A 15,991-nucleotide genomic window follows, 5' to 3' on the forward strand; every position below is an offset into this window, starting at 1 on the left:
TGGACAGGGGGGGCAGTGGGGTGGATAGGGGATGGACAGGGGGGACAGTGTGGTGGATAGGGGATGGACAGGGGGACAGTGGGGTGGATAGGGAATGTGCAGGGGGGACAGTGGGGGGGGGGATGGGCAGGGGGGACAGTAGGGTTGCCACCTCATCCCTTTAAACCCGAACACATATGAATTACACAGGTTCTGAGGCTGATTTAATGCAGATAAGGCACCAAGTGAGTTTAATTATCACCTCATTCACCCACAGAACCTGTGTAATTCATATGTGTTCGGTTTTAAAGGGATGAGGTGGCAACCCTAGGGGACAGTGGGGTGGATGGGGGGTGGACAGGGGGTCGGGCACTGTACTTTCTTCAGTTGCTATTTGTATTGGGAGAGCAGTACAGAGAAGCTGCACAGCGCACACACGTCACACGCCACCAACCCCGCCCTCTGGTCACATGAGAGCGCAGCATGTGATCACGGTGAATCACGTGACTAGATAGTAGACAATATGGCGGGGTACGAGGAGGAGGAATCGCTGCTTCCCGGAGGATCAGATGGGGGCTCCGCCAGCATACAGCAGAGGAAGATGGCGGCCATATGTGACCCCAGTCGGTTCGCCCATCGTTTGGTGGTTCTGATCCTCATGTGTTTTCTGGGTTTCGGTGAGCAGTGTTGTGTGGGGAGAGGCAGGCTGCCTGCTATGTGGGACTAGACTACACGTAATGGAGTATAGGAGGACATCAAGTGGGGGGAGGGGGTCATAATTACATTCCTGCTCTGTACAGTAGTGCAATAGAATGCGGAAGTCAATAGAGACACTTTATTTTTGGTGATACTGTGTGATTTTTATTTTTTATTGTGTGTTACTCCTAGGGCTTCAGAAGTGGGTTGGTAGGTGGATCTCTGTACAACCACCCCCACACCTGGATTGGAAGTCTGTCCCTGCTGGACCAGCCAAATTTACATCCATGTGTGGCCAGCTTTACTCTGTACGGCTTTGTGCAAGAGCCCTAAAGCTGCATTTACACCTCCAGTGTTTTGAATCGTGTGCAGATTTTCTGCGATTCTGCCTGCGATTTTAAAGCACTCAGGTGTGAATGACAAATTGTAGAGCACCATTTGAATGGCACGTAAAACTGCGGTGCGGTTCTGCAGCGATTGTAGTGTGGCAAACCGCATCACGTGAAACATGTCCAAAAGTAGCGCCTGAACTTTTTTTGGGGACAAGCATCACGCGATGCAGTTTGCCATGATTGCAGTGCAATTTATCGTGGCAGAACCGCACCTTGACTTTAGGTGCCATTCAAATGAATTGCATCTCAAATGTGCGTTCTGCAATATGTCATTCACACCTGGGCGCTTTGAAATCGCAGGAAGTATTGTGGAAAATCTGCTCACGATTTAAAATATCAATGTGTGATAATACTATAAAGATAAACTCCAGACAAGACTTTTTTTTTTCTATTTTTTTTTTCCTTTCTTTCTATCATATGAGAGGTTTTGAAGTAGGACTGCGCCCCCCCCCCCCCCCCCCCAATGAGGCAGCTGCATTCAGTGAGGGTGCAGCTTTGAGGCTGGATAGTCCATATCAGGTAGCTCAGTAATGATGAGAATAGTAGAACGAAATTAGCATTGCTCCCTGCCCGGTCACCTCTCATAGAGCCAGGCTTCTTCTGTGATGCAGTGCCTGATAAAATTGCAGGATCATCATTACTGAATACAGCGCTGCAACTGACCGAGGTGATAGATGCCTAAAACTCTCAGGTACAAAGATTGATACAAATGGCAGCCGTCAAATTTTCCACTCGGCTGCCTTGGAGGGGGGGGGCGAGCACTGCTGGTAGGCAGGTTGAACAGGAGCCGTTCTCCCAGCCAAGGGGAGAGGAAGAATTGAGTTGGCTGATCTTCAGAGAGCAGGGTTGAAATTTTGAGCCCTGCAAATGGTATCCAAAAAATGTAGTTGGAGACATAGTTCAAAGACAATTCTAGACAAGTTAAATCAGTTATGACACCGTAGAACCAATTTTTCCACCAGGTATACATTTTCCTATCACTTTTAACCAGTTCCATGGCACTGAGCTATGTGTGTGTAGGTGGCCATCTTTCCTATGGGGGGAAGGGCCTCAAAAATGGCCTCCAGCATGACTGGTTAGAACCTCAATTAGGTTGTAAATGGTGTCTGTCCTGTTGAAGGGAACTCTTTTTTTTCTGTTTTTTAAATGCTGTGTGTCTAATCTTCCTAGAGGGAGCATAGTAATAAAATCCTGACAGAGGGTTCAAAATCTTCCTTGTCGTATGTTTTGGCTGCCGCTTTGAAGGCTTTCCCCTCACTTTTTGTTCTCCATACCTTCATATGCAGTTCAAGTAGGAAGAGTTTCCCCTTCTGTTGCTGAGTGAAGAGAAATCTCTTATGGAGTCTCCTAAATCAGTAAAAAGTTGACAGTCAAACCCCCTTTACACACTAAAGATGTGTTTTTGGTAGAGCTGCACGATTCTGGCTAAAATGAGAATCACAATTTTTTTTGCTTAGAATAAAGATCATGATTCTCATGGTGTAACATCTTTCACATTATACAAAAAAATAAATGGGCTAACTTTACTGTTTAGTTTTTTTTATTATTCATTAAAGTGTGTTTTTTTTCTGAAAAAATTGCATTTGAAAGATCGCTGTGCAAATACAGTGTGACATAAAATATTGCAACAATCACTTTTTTATTCCCTAGGGTCTCTGCTAAAAAAATATAATGTTTGAGGGTTCCAAGTAATTTACCAGCAAAAAATACTGATTTTAACTTTGTAAGAAACAAATGTCAGAAAAAGGTTTAGTCTTTAAGTGGTTAAAATTTCCTCATTTGCAGATTATGTTCATCCCTTTTGATCTAAGAACTAAAAGTTATCTACCCAGAGCAGACAATGTCGTGAAAGACTTGGCTGCCTGTTTTTTTTTTTTTTCTCTAGTTTTTGGCAGCAGTTTGTCTTTACAACAGAATTATGGCCAAAGCTTTTTTTTTTTTTGTTCATACTTCTCCTCTCCTGTGACCCAGATTCAGACAAGGGGCTAAAGCCTGCTGTATGACATCACAGAGCCATTCCAGGCTCTGCAAGAAAACCGACTTTAAGCTTAGGATTCCCCTAGATGCCTGACCGGCAGCTGACTCAGCCTCTCAGCACACCTCTGAGAGCTGAAGCTAGCACCTCCCACCCCTGCCACAGCCTGGTGTTTCAGTGAGCTCTGGATGGGCAGAGCAGAGAGCCAGTGACTGAAAGTCACCACTCACTGAGGATGGAGAACTGAGAGATCAGTGTTCGTGTGATCACTGGTTTCTTGGGCTTAGAGGAGGCCAGAGACAGCTTCACCATTGGGTCTGTATGTTTTTATTTCCATTAATTCTCTAATTAAAGGGACAACTGTGGTTGTAGTTACAGCAGGCATTCCAGACTGTTCATCCTGATGAAAGGACTTGTGCCTTGAATCTTTCCTATCACTTCAGCTACAGTTGGCACACGAAGGACGAGTTCACAAGGGTGGCAAAGGAGATGTAAAAACAGGTGGTTGATCTGCATTTTATAGTTCACGGCAAGCCAAAACTTTATTAGAATTTGTAAAGGCTAGAACCCCTATTAGATTTGTCGGTATCCCTGTAGGAGATTTTTCCCTACTACCTGTGGAAATATCAGGAAGTGAAAATTTCCATAACAGACCTGGATAGCAGTAAAAACCCAGTGTGTGTCTAGGCAACACAGCTACTGCGTACAGCCAACTGTAATAATGTCTTAATGGGGTTTATGCTACTACTTGTGTAAACCTATGCATGTGTACAGTCCTAGAATCAGTCTGCACCTATGGGTATACCCAAAAGCACCCAAGTTCATGAGATCTATAAATATAATGTCCTAGCCAATTTGTTTTCAAAACAATGGCCATGTTGTATATGCTGCAATAGTTGCTCCCAGTTTACTCCAACCTTGCAGTTAGGAAGCGAGAATTGGAGGGGGGGGCTTACTAAAAACTGGAGAAACAGAATCATGAACAGCTGTGCATAGTAACCAATTAGCTTCTAGCTTCAGCTTTTTTTATTAACAAAAACAAAACAAATGTTCATGCTTGCAGTTGTGGGAGCAGTAGAAACATGCAATTGAGCCAGCTTTTAACTGATCCCGGTGAACTAACACCCTCCTCACCAACCCTGTCCCCGCTGCACTTGCCTCTGTGGGCAATTATCTGTTACTAATTTAAAAGCCCTGTGCTTCCTTCCTTAGGGCTTCTGGAACGGATCAAGGTGATTCTTGTTGGTCAACAGCATATGACCAATCAGAATCACACTGATCTGTCCCAGAAGCGACCAGAATGCTTTCTTGTCCCCTCTCAAAAGCAGATTGCTGTTGGAAGGGCAAAGCTTATGTAAACAAACCCTTGGGCTTTAAAAATGAACGCTAGAAGCTGATTGGTTGTCATGTACAGTTACTCCAGTCTTTCTAAATTCCCTCAGAAGTGACTATATCAAACACGACCTTTTATGCCCAGCATTCAGAGTACTTGTTTTAGTTAAACCTGAATGTCTCCTGTAGGTTCTGTGCCATAATCTTATGTCTGCGTTTTTGTGAAAAAACAAATGCATCCTGGGACTCTCCTACAAACCTCCCCCACTGCCATGAACACACAGAGGAATATGCCTAGGTATTAAGTATGTAAACAGTGGATTACAAAGGAAAGGGCAGCTGGAGTCTCTAATGCAGTTAATAAAGGATTAGCCTAGTGCTTTGTTGTGCTTTATTTATTATTGAGCCTAGAGAATAATAGGTCAGTTGAATGTTTTATTCTGAAATTGAATTATTTTGCTAAAAGCTGCTTATCATATACATTATAGTAAATAAGTGGTGTGGCAAGTAATCTATAGCTAGTTGCTTCATATCATCTCATCACCGTTGTAGAAAAAGGCTTCTAGGAGCCACTGGAACGTGTGTTTTTTGTATTGACAAAGTTCTGATGTCAGTCAAGAAACTGGAACGTGTGTTTTTTGTATTGACAAAGTTCTGATGTCAGTCAAGAAACTTGGTATGTGGCCCAGAAAACAAAAAAACGCTCAGTAGTGGCATCAAGTGACAGATTATCTAACACAGAATATTTAAGTCTAAATACAAGGACAGTTGCAAATCCTAAACTGCACTTTGGTAAAGTTCTGATTTCTATGTAAGAGTTCACAGGACAGAGACTGACGTAGTACTCAGTAGAAATAATATATCATTGTGGCAGCTTTCTTTTTATCAAATCTCACATTAGAAACTTGGGAGGTTTTCTCTGTGAGGTTACACCCTTCATGTGAGGGTTTTACTGACCTTTTCATAATCTTGGTCCCTTCCCAGCTCATATCAGAAACCCATGTGTAGATTAGATCCTTAGTGCTGGCTTCAATTGCTGCAGGCAGACCTCCTTTTTTTTTTTTTTTTTTTTTTTTTTTTTTTTATTACTGATCCACAACACTGGTGAAAGTAGAAAGAACTGAAGGCTTATCATAATAATTCATAACAAATAAACAAATCACAGCTTACAATCTAATAGAGAAGATTATGTATTTTTTTTTTTTTCTTCAATATAATTTTGCTTATTTTTAATGAAAATGTGGGCATGGATACCCAACCGGTTTTATTAGTAGAGTGCAATCACCACACAATGGGAGAAGCTGAAATTACTGGTTAAGGATATTAAGCTGCCTGAAGACTTGTGGGTATATAATGTATGGTAATGGGAAAAACTTCCTATAGAGTAAGGCCGGCCATTCACGGAGCAAATTTCTTTCCTGGCTTTCTGGTTATATCCAAGTTGATCCATCGACGTGCTATTACTTGGACAATATATATGGAGAATACAATTTGAGGGTGAATATCTGTAGGATATGAGCAGGCAAAGAATAAGGGGGGGGGGGGGTGTAGACAGAGGAGAGAGAGAGAGAGAGAGTCAGAAGGGGGAGGGGGGATTATGAAGACCTCCTTTAGGCAGTCGCCACATTATGGAAGTAGTAGGGAGGTCCACTAGTTCAAAATCGCCATCCTTATGGTTTTCCTCAACCAATCAGGGTTCCATTTTGAAGTCCAAGTCTAATTCAAAGGCCCATTCTAAAAGGGTAGGAACATGTAGTGGGTGCCAGTGGCAAGGGTTCGCAGTCCTGTGTTTATTTTAAAGGGCCTGGCAACATGGAAAGCAACACTAACTTGGGAGTATTGGGCACGATAGTTTGGGGGTAGTCTTGGTATAGCTCACAAGGATTGTGTTCCAGAATCTTTTAATTGGGGTTTGAGACCACCGTATATGTTACTTGGTTCCTGGGTTGTTTTGACATCTCCAACACTGGTCTGGTACTGATGAAAATATATGAATTGTATTAGGGCATCTGTATCAGTGGGTGAGGATGTAAAACTAGTCTCCTGAGCTTTTCTTGTCATGGATAGTCAGCTTGTTTAACCAATTGCTATGTCCTAGGCCTCAGGTAAAAGATGTTGAGTTTTGTGGACCATTGGTCTGTGTATATAGGGAGCGAGGGTTGGATGCAGGCAAGAAGGATAGAAAAGATTAGGGAAATTACATGTTTGGGGGGTGGGGCGGGGGATTCCTGGAGGAGACTCCTGAACAGCGTAGCGTAGGCAGGGAAGACTGTTCTGTTTCTCAGCGAATTTTATAAAAAGTACAATGACTGGCATACTGCCAAAATCAGTGTGGTTGGGGAGGTGTGCCACAGTATGATCTAGAGGGGCAGAAGGGATCCCTGTTAAAGAGTTCCCAGAAATGGGTCATGGGCTCTATAATGCGAGAGAAACAGTTTAGAGATGTTTTGTCCCACAAATGGAGGGAGGGTAGTTTGCTCTTATGGTTTGGAAAAGTCATACTATTGGAAGCTCCTACAATAACCCACTCTTGAGAATCTGGAATTCAGTATATGATTCTCCTGAATATGTGAATTGAAGTTTTCATCTGCTTGGAATTATGCAGTTTAGGAATCCAGGCATTTGTGATTGTCTAATTTCATGTTTCTCTGGCGGCGTGTGTACCTATAAAATTCACTTTTTTTTTTTTTTTCTAGTTTTCAGAACAATCCTCCCAGGCTGTCTTGGCACATGGGGTCCAAATTTCTGAAAATATTCTATAGGTTCGGAACACTGCTGTTACTGTAGAAATTACAGTTCATTCTTGCCAAATACTACACATACTGCTTTTCTTCCAGCCCTGCGACCAACAGTTTAGTTCCCATGCAGTGCAGGGATCTTCTTTTCTGCTCACTGATTCACAAAATGCCTTGTATGCTGTCCACAGCAATTGAATGGTTGCAGAGAAAAACGGTCACTAGGATGAGAAACTTTAGCTTTGTATTAATTATACAATCATGGAACAGCCAAGTAAAAATGTATATTTAATATAAAGCAAAGTTGCTTTATACAGAGTTGCTGCCTAAACAATGTGCAGGTAGTGCATAAGCTTATACTGTTTTTCTTTCGTTTTGCATGTTTTCTAAATTTTTGTGACATTTCTCTTTATAGGTAGCTATTTCTGTTATGACAACCCAGCAGCACTGCAAACTCAGGTCCAGTTGGTAAGTTTCTGGCGTTAAATAAGCTACTTCCTACATTTGCCAGGGAAAACTCAAAACTGCCACGTTTTTGTGGTTTTACAATGGCGAGCAGTCAAATTCTTCCTATATTCTTCCATGTTCAGTTAAAGGAGGTTGAACCTCGCCTAACTGCGGCAGCTTTTAAACTTTGCTAAAAGCCTATGTGTACATGGATACATAGGCTTTTATGGAGTTGAGTTTAGGAGCTTTGTCAAAAAAATCCAAAAACTCCTAAACTCGGGTTTAGGAACTGTAGTGTACCTGAAGCCTAACAGTTGCTTCTCTCATTGTGCTTGCCTCCAAAGGGCTACTAGTTTTCCCCCTCCTTCTGCCGTTTGTGCATCTGCATTACCTGTCTGGACAGTGAAGACAGCCAATTACAAACCATTTGTATAAAACAAATGTGAAATTCACTGTGGGTTAATCACTGGATTTTAAAACGCATGCACCTGGAAGATCTACTTGCATGGGATATTTATTATTATTTATTAAATGTCACATTGTATATCACATCAAAAATTTTTAAAAAGTTTTGCCTAGAGTAGGGCAGGGTTTTTTTTTTTTTTGGCCATCTGTTCCACAATGGGGAGATTTCCCGTCACCTCCTGCCCCTGGCTTCTCTTGAATGAGCAGGCTGGAAATTCAGTGTGTTCCATGGGGGAGGCAAACTCCAGTTCCCCTGTCAGAACACAATAGCACAGCAGGGGAGATCACTCCTCTAACATTGGATGTGTTAGTACAGTAACCTGTTTTTGTTTTTTTTTTTCCTTTTTTTTTTTTCTTCAGTTGGCTGGGTTGAACGGGAAAAAAACTTCCCGCATGTGCCTAGCTTTAGATGTAGGAGTAGAACGTTTTTGTTTTAAGATGGGCTTTAAAATAAAACTAAAACCATTCTATATTTTGTGCAAAAAAAGTAAAAACCTGTACTTTTGAGGGGGAAAAAAAGCTAGTGCGCTTATCCTTGTGCTGACATTTGAAACTTTGAACCGCCATTTAGAGAAACGTAAATAAAACATTTTAAGTTGTTGTGTTCAGCGAGTCCATAAGTCCCTTAAGGCAACACTAAACTCTAGTTAAAATATATATATATATATATATATATATATATATATATATATATATATAAATAAATTTTTTTTTTTTTTCTCTACAGGACATGAAGGTGCAAACAACAGATTTCATGCAGTTATATGCATTTTACTCCTGGCCCAATGTTGTTCTTTGTTTCTTTGGAGGATTTTTGATTGATCGGGTATTTGGAATCCGGTAGGTTTTATCAAATTTAACTCCCATAAACATTGTTATGCAGGGATTCCTTTTAAGTTTTCTAGTTCCTAGGAAATGTGCTCAATAGAGGTGTTCAACTCTAGTCCAAATAGTAATGCTGCTATTGGTCATTTTAATAGGTTTAGAGCCTAATTTCACAAATGAAGGATATGTAGCCTTTCCACATAAAAGGACTACATAGCACTTGCATAACTTTTTTATTAGGGGTTTTCCTTAATACAGAAATGAAAAATAATCTTAGCACTTGCAGTGCAGTAACGGGACTTATGCCTGTATGATTTGTATGCAGGAGCTCGCTTTTCTACAAGGATTCTTAGTGTTGAACTGTGGCAGTTGACAGTCTTTGGGCCTACAGTAGGCAGCATTGTAATTTTTACAACATCATTTAGAAGTGTCCCATGGAAAATTGCACTGCTGTTTTATAACCACCTGGTACCTCATTCAGTCAGTGTTTCCAGGAGCATTGAAGAGGTACAACCTCAAAGCTGTAACAGTAGCTTTATTAAAAAACAAAAAAAAAAACAAAGGAATGGCTTCACCAGAAGAAGATTAAAGTTTTGTAATGGCCCAGACATGAACCCAATTTTAAATCTGTGGGGTGATCTGAAGAGGGCTGTGCACAGGAGATGTCCTCGCAATCTGAGTGTTTTTGCAAAGAAGAGTGGGCAAATATTGTCAATTCAAGATGTGCCATGCTGACCATACCCCAGAACACTGAGTGCTGTAATAAAATCAAAAGGTGCTTCAACAAGTATTAGTTTAAGGGTGTGAAACACTTGTATAACCATATTTAATTTTTTTTATTGTTACTTCCCTCCACCTACAAGATTTCAGTTTGTTGTTCAACTGAGTTGTACAGTTTATAGGTCACTTTAATAGGTGGAAAAAGTTCTGAAATTATTTCTTTGTCGTTTTTTTACATCACAGAAACCTGACATTTTAACAGGGATGTGTAGTAGGCCATGTCGGCCTACTATGGGTCAGCTCTGACCCCTCTGACCCCTCCAGGACCACCTCTTTTCTAGCCCATAAAGGGCGGCTGTCTGCCCACACCAGTGTTCTTCTTCTTTTTTTTTTTTTTTTTTGTCCTCGCTCCGGACGCCTTTTAAAGTTTATTTTTATTTTATGTTATGTTTTTTTTTTTTTTTCTTTCTTATCCATCCATCCATCCATCCATCCTGTCGGGTTCAGCCTCCCCCCCCCCCCCCCCCCCCCTATAAATGACTGCATATACCTTCGTTAGGCAGGTGCTGGCACTCTCTCCTTCCATGTTTTTGTGTGTTCGTGGTTTGGCTCGCTGGGTCTTGTAGTTTGCCTCCTCCACATGTACTCCTTTCAGGAAGCTCAGAGTTGTGCAGGTGAGGTCAGAGGTAGCTTCCTCTTTGGGTTGTCTAGCAAACACCAGAATGCTCACTGCTGATTGTAGCAGCCTCTGTCCTCTAGGCTGACCTCAGACTCCAGCTGGTCAATCTGTTACTCTGCTTTGGTAAGCCTCCTTCCAGGTATTTTCTGCTGTGTTACTTGTCTGTCAGGGTATTTTTATTATCGTGTACCCTCTAGGACTGGGGAATTTTGCCTGCCTGCCTAGCTGGCTTAAGCACTGAAGATTTGGATGGAGAAGTTTATTTTATTTATTTTTTCTTTTTTAAAGAGAGCACATCCTCCTGTGTTTTACAGAGAAGGGCCCACTGCGAGAAACTCCCGCAAAGAGGTTCCAAATCAGCATTCCAGCCTCAAGAGTAAAGAAGGGACTAAACATGACAAATGTTTAGATGTGCAGAGTCGCATGCAGCTGGATAGATGCCTGTTGTCACAGCATTCCAGATCTCCCTTGCTCTTACCTCCACTTTAGTTGCTTGGACCCAAGCCAAGAGAGGTCAAGACATCAGACGGCTCAGGACAATGCTGCGAAAGGATGCCAGGTTAAATCCTACATTAAGCATGCAGTCAAGGAAGGGTTAAAGAGTGTTTCAAGGAATCCTGTTCATCCTGTTGTATCTTCACCATCTGCAGATTCAGATCATGTGTTTTCAGTGTGTTTTAACTCTGAAGTCGATAGCGATTCGGATCCATCTGAGGCTGAGATGGTCTCAGAATCGCATACGTTTGATTTTTGCAATGGTTCCCCCCTTGATGGAGGCTGGTAAGGAAAGAATTGTTGCCTCCAAATAGCAAAGATACTACCCATATTTAAAGAAATCGTTACCCTCCTTCCCATTTAATTTCTGAAATTAAAGTAGTTGACGATGAGTGGGGTCAGCTGAGAAGAAGCTCAATGTGCATAAGAGTATCGAAGCTGTACCCCTTGGGACACTACGCTTAAGGTGAATGCTTCATTACATATATTCACCTGCCACATTACGCTTCAGCTGAAGTATTCGGTCTCTTTTAGGGATCCTATGGATCGCAAAATAAACGCAGACCTAAAAAGGTTGTATAGTTTGGACAGCAGCCTGCGGACTGGCGGTAGTACTCACTCCTGTGACAGCAGCACTTGGGCTGGGTTCGCACCTGTGCGTTTTTTGTGCTTTTTGCGTTTTTGTGGATTTGCACTACCGTCCATTTATCATGGTCTCCTATGGAACACGTTCTGCGGAATGCGCTGGGAGTGCATGGGTGTGAATCCAGCCTTAGAGTGTGGGTAAAAGTCTGGGAAGTGGGAGTTCTCCTCTTTTGCAGACTGCTGTAGGGTTGTGTCTGAAGTGGCTGTCGACCAGGTCAAGATGACAGCAAAGATAATGGCACTTTAAGACACAGCAGCCCTTTCGGTTTAACAAGAGATCCAAAGAAGGATTGAAAGGCCAGGGCTTACAGACAGTTTTTCAGACAGTGGAGGGGAGCTGGTTCAACCTCCCAGAAATCTTCCAAGCCCAGGGCCAACAAAGCTCCTGGGGCTGTGTTTCCACTGCTGCATCCCCAGAGTTGCGCAATTTACTCTGCGACTTTGCTGTGCGATTTGTGATGCAATGTCATTCGACCTGTGAAAACCATGTGAGGACAAATTGCACAGATGTCGGAACAAAGTAGTGCAAAAACCTTTTTTAGAGTCGCTGCAACTTAAGTTGCACCAATTAGAACGGGGACCATTGAAATAAATGGGTTTTGACTTGACATACGACTTTGCAAGTGTCAGGTTGCACAACAACTCGCAGTAGTGGAGACAGAGCCTAAGGCTTCAAATAAGTCTTTCTGAAGCTGTCGCCGCTTAACTCTCTCAAGTAGGAGCAAGACTAGCCCAATTCAGGGGGGGTTTGGGCGGACAAATTACATGATGCCTGGATTGTAGCCGTAATTCGATAACATTATCGTCTCGAGTTCAGAACAAAGCCCCCTCAGTCCTTGTTCATAGAAACTGTACTTCCTACGGATTTGGAAAGGAGGCAATGTTTGCAAGGATATGTAGGAAAGCTGTTGGCAGCAAGGGCCATCCTTCGGGTTCCAAGGCACGAATTGGGTCAAAGAGTATGTTCCCCCTCTGTTTTTGGTCCCAGAGGCTTCAGGGGGATTCAGACCAGTTTTTGACCTCAAAGTCCTGAATTCTTACATGAAGGTTCCACCATTCAAAATGGAGTCATTGGAAACGATCATTTCAGTTGTGGAGTCAGGTGACTGGATGGTTTTCCTCCATCTGGCGGATGCGTATCTTCATGTCTTCATAGACTCATCTCACCATCGCTTTCTCAGGTCTTACGTGGAAGGTCCTCCTTTTCATTTTTTAATCTCTCCCATTCGGTCTCTGCACTACTCCGAGAACGTTTTTTTAAAGCTGCTGTCGTTGCGACTCTCAGGGTCAAGGGAGTGCAAATATTTCATTATCTAGATGACCTGCTACTTCTGGGTCCGTCAAATGAGCTCCTTCTGGTTCATGTGAATTCAACTGCAAAACACTAACTCATTTCGGTTGGTTGATCAACTTTCGGAAGAGCCAGATGCATCTGACCCAAATGTTTTAATATTTAGGAGTACAATTCAACACGGATCGGGGTCGTGTTTTTCTTCCTCAGAGGGAGGTCCAGGGGATCCAGTCTCAGACAAATCAGTGATGGCCAGGCCTTCTATGATGCTGAAGGAATCCATGCAGCATCTGGGGGTTTTATCAGCCACAGTTCCAGTAGTCACGTGGGTCAGGTGGCGCAGAAGGAGGTTTCAATGCAGCTTTTTTTCTTCAGTGGGATCATCTTCCGATTCCGATAATCTGGTCCCTGGTTGGTGGTCAGTAGCTTGCAATCTTTCCTGCGGAGTTCCGTTGAAGGCCTCAGGACCAATAGTGGTGTCGACCAATGCCAGTCTGGCAGGCTGCAGGGCACACCGCCTGGGACAGCAGGTTCAAGGCCAAGGGTACCTTTGTGGGGAGAAGAGTTCAAATTTCCTGGGATTGGATGCTGTCAGACGCGCTCTTAGTGTTCCAGCCTATGTTGCGAGGTCGAGGTGTCAAGATTCTTTTGGACAACAAAACTACGGTGGCTTATGTGTCTCATCAAGGGGGCACCAGAATTCACCCTCTCCTTCAGGTGGCATGTCAATCTTCCTCTGCACAGAGAAGAATCTCTTACAGCATCTTAACTCCCAGGGCCTGGCAATGTTTTAGCAGATCGCTTGAGCCGAGGCTTTGGGGATCACAACAAATGGGGTCTCAACCCCAGGTACCTACGCAAGATCTTCAGGGTCTGGGGGATGCCTTCGATAGATCTTATGGCATTGGAGAATTGTCAACTGCCTTGCTGCTTCTCCCAGACCTAGCATCCAGAGGCATTGGGTCAGGATATTCTGTCCAGGTCTTGGAATTTCCACTTGTTGTATGTGTTCCCGCCACTTCCATTGGCTCTCAAAATCCTGCTGAAGATTCAGCGACAAAGAGTCACAGCAATAGTAGTCCTACCTTACTGGCTGAGGAAGCTGTGGTTCCCTCTGGCTTGGAGGATAAAGTTGGGCTCACCAATCCCTCTGCCTCCTTGTCAAAATCTCCTTCTGCAGAGTGGGGCCTGACACCCGAACTGCAGGAGGATAAAGTTAATGACATTACAGGATCGTCTGAACGAATGTAACCTATCACCAGATCTGGAATACTACGGAAAGGGGTTGGGACCTTGGATCTCCTTCAGTATCTAACATTTTGGAGTTTCTGCAGAGTAGTCTCCAAGGGTTAGCTTATAATTCCCTGAAGGGTCAAATCCCTGCCTTGTTGGCTATGTCGTGTACAAGATATGCTCTGCTCTACATCCGTTGGTGATCTTTTTTTTTTTTTTTTTTTTTTTTTTTAGGGGCAGCCATAGAAATCAAACCTCCATTGAAATCATTTTTTTCCAAAAGAGGACTTAACGCTAGTCTTGGGAACATTGCTTGTTCCTCCATTTGATCAAGATTTCTCTTGTTCACTATTCTTGAACAGTTTTTTGTTTTTTACTAGCCGTGGCCTCGACCAGAAGAGACTCCGAGTTGTGCGCTTTCTCATCTAAAGAACCATATTGTTTGCTCCCAGACAAGATAGTCCTTAGGCCGATACCGAGCTTTCTACCTAAGGTGGCCACATAATTTCGTATGAACTGGGAGGTCATTCTCCCAGCCTTTCTGGCAGATACAGCTGATGAGTGGAGTAGGTTAGACCTGGTCTCTGGTTTCAACCTACCTGAAATGGACTAAAAGCTTTGGCAAACAAGATCAGCTGTAGGTTTTCCCTATGGGGCCTAAAAAGGGTATGCCAGCAACATCCAGAGTTGTCTTCCTGGTTTGTCAAGACCATGCATATTGCATACAAAACGCTGGGCCTTCCTCCTACTTCAGAGATCAAAGCACATTCGACGAGGGGTATGGCAGCATCCTGGGCATACGCGAAGGTCGCTCCTGAGGTAGTTTGCAGAGCAGCAAGCTGGAGCGTGCCCAACACCTTTTTTATTAGGCATTACAAGCTTAATATGGCTTGTCCGCCTGAGGAAACATTTGGCTCTACAGTATTACGGTGGCTGTTGCCCATTAAAAATTTTGAGTAGCATTGCATTGAGGGTTTTGGCTTATTTTTTGTCTTCCCTCCCTTTTTACTATTGCTTGGTACATCCGTTAGTAGGCTGACATAGGGAGGTCCAGGAATAAGGAAAATTATTATCCATACTTACCGTAATTTTCCTTTCCTATATCCTCCCCATGTCAGCCGGAGGATTCCCACCCAGTTTATCCGTCGCGAGGCGGGGTTTTTTTTGAACACTGGTGTGGGCAGACAGCCGCCCTTTTATGGGCTAGAAAAGAGGTGGTCCTGGAGGGGTCAGAGGGAGCGGAGCTGACCCATAGTAGGCTGACATGGGGAGGATCCAGGAAAGGAAAATTACGGTAAGTATGGATAACAATGTTCCTTAATATCCACTGTACCTTGGTGGCTGCAGCATTGGTCCCTCGCCGCCTCTAAGATTGAGAACTGAGTTATCAAAGACTGCTGATTATTCAGCTCTTTATCTTCACTGAGCAGAGAGTAATGACTGTCAGTCACTATCTCTTTGCTCTGCCCCTCTAGTGCTCACTGGAGTGCTAAGCTGTGGAGGGGGCAGGAGTGGCTGTCTCAGGCTCTCGGCAACTGGGTGGATTCCGACATTAAAGTTGTGATCCCTCCAGAGCCTGAACCGACTGAGTGATGTCAGCCGTGAGTGGACTTTCGGCTGAATCTGGGTCACTGGAGTGCAGAACTAAGTGCACTCCTGTGACCCAAAGGAAAAATATTGCTAAAAGAGCTTTGGTCCTACTTTTTTTCTTTTTTTTTTTTTTTTTTTTAAGCACAGTAACTCAAAATGACTAGTCAGATGTAAACTTACTGGAGTCATAACAGATGAATGCTGATTGTTTACTGGTGGCTGTTGCACTGTACCAAAAAACAATCTAACAGGTATAAACTGCAAGCCACTAAGGATACCTGCACAGCTATCAGTACATCTGTCTGGCATTTCTGGTTAGCAAAGCTTGGTTACTTGCCTGCCCCCCTTTCCCACCACAATCATATTTCTTTGGATCTATTACTGTCATAGTCTGCCTCACAAGATGTGTGGGAAGCAGATATAAACAGGCAAGCTTTAATTTAATTGGAAGTTTCTGAGCTATGCCTGATCAGAATGGGCTGGTATTCGGAC

General features: G+C 43.2%; 1 protein-coding gene across 3 annotated transcripts in view; it reads left to right on the top strand.

Annotated features, from left to right (window-relative positions):
* Positions 1 to 459: 459 nt before the first annotated feature.
* The window catches only part of MFSD1 (major facilitator superfamily domain containing 1), a 71,665-nt gene continuing 56,133 nt past the window's right edge, over positions 460 to 15,991 (top strand). For all 3 annotated transcript variants that reach the window (XM_073626102.1, XM_073626104.1, XM_073626103.1), the window contains exons 1-3: positions 460 to 656; positions 7,525 to 7,577; positions 8,749 to 8,861. In XM_073626102.1, the coding sequence (XP_073482203.1) occupies positions 503 to 656; positions 7,525 to 7,577; positions 8,749 to 8,861 (320 nt within the window). In that variant the 5' untranslated portion in view covers positions 460 to 502. The remainder of the gene's footprint in view (positions 657 to 7,524; positions 7,578 to 8,748; positions 8,862 to 15,991) is intronic.

Source organism: Aquarana catesbeiana, linkage group LG04 (assembly GCF_042186555.1).
Source record: "Aquarana catesbeiana isolate 2022-GZ linkage group LG04, ASM4218655v1, whole genome shotgun sequence".
NCBI lineage: Eukaryota > Metazoa > Chordata > Amphibia > Anura > Ranidae > Aquarana > Aquarana catesbeiana.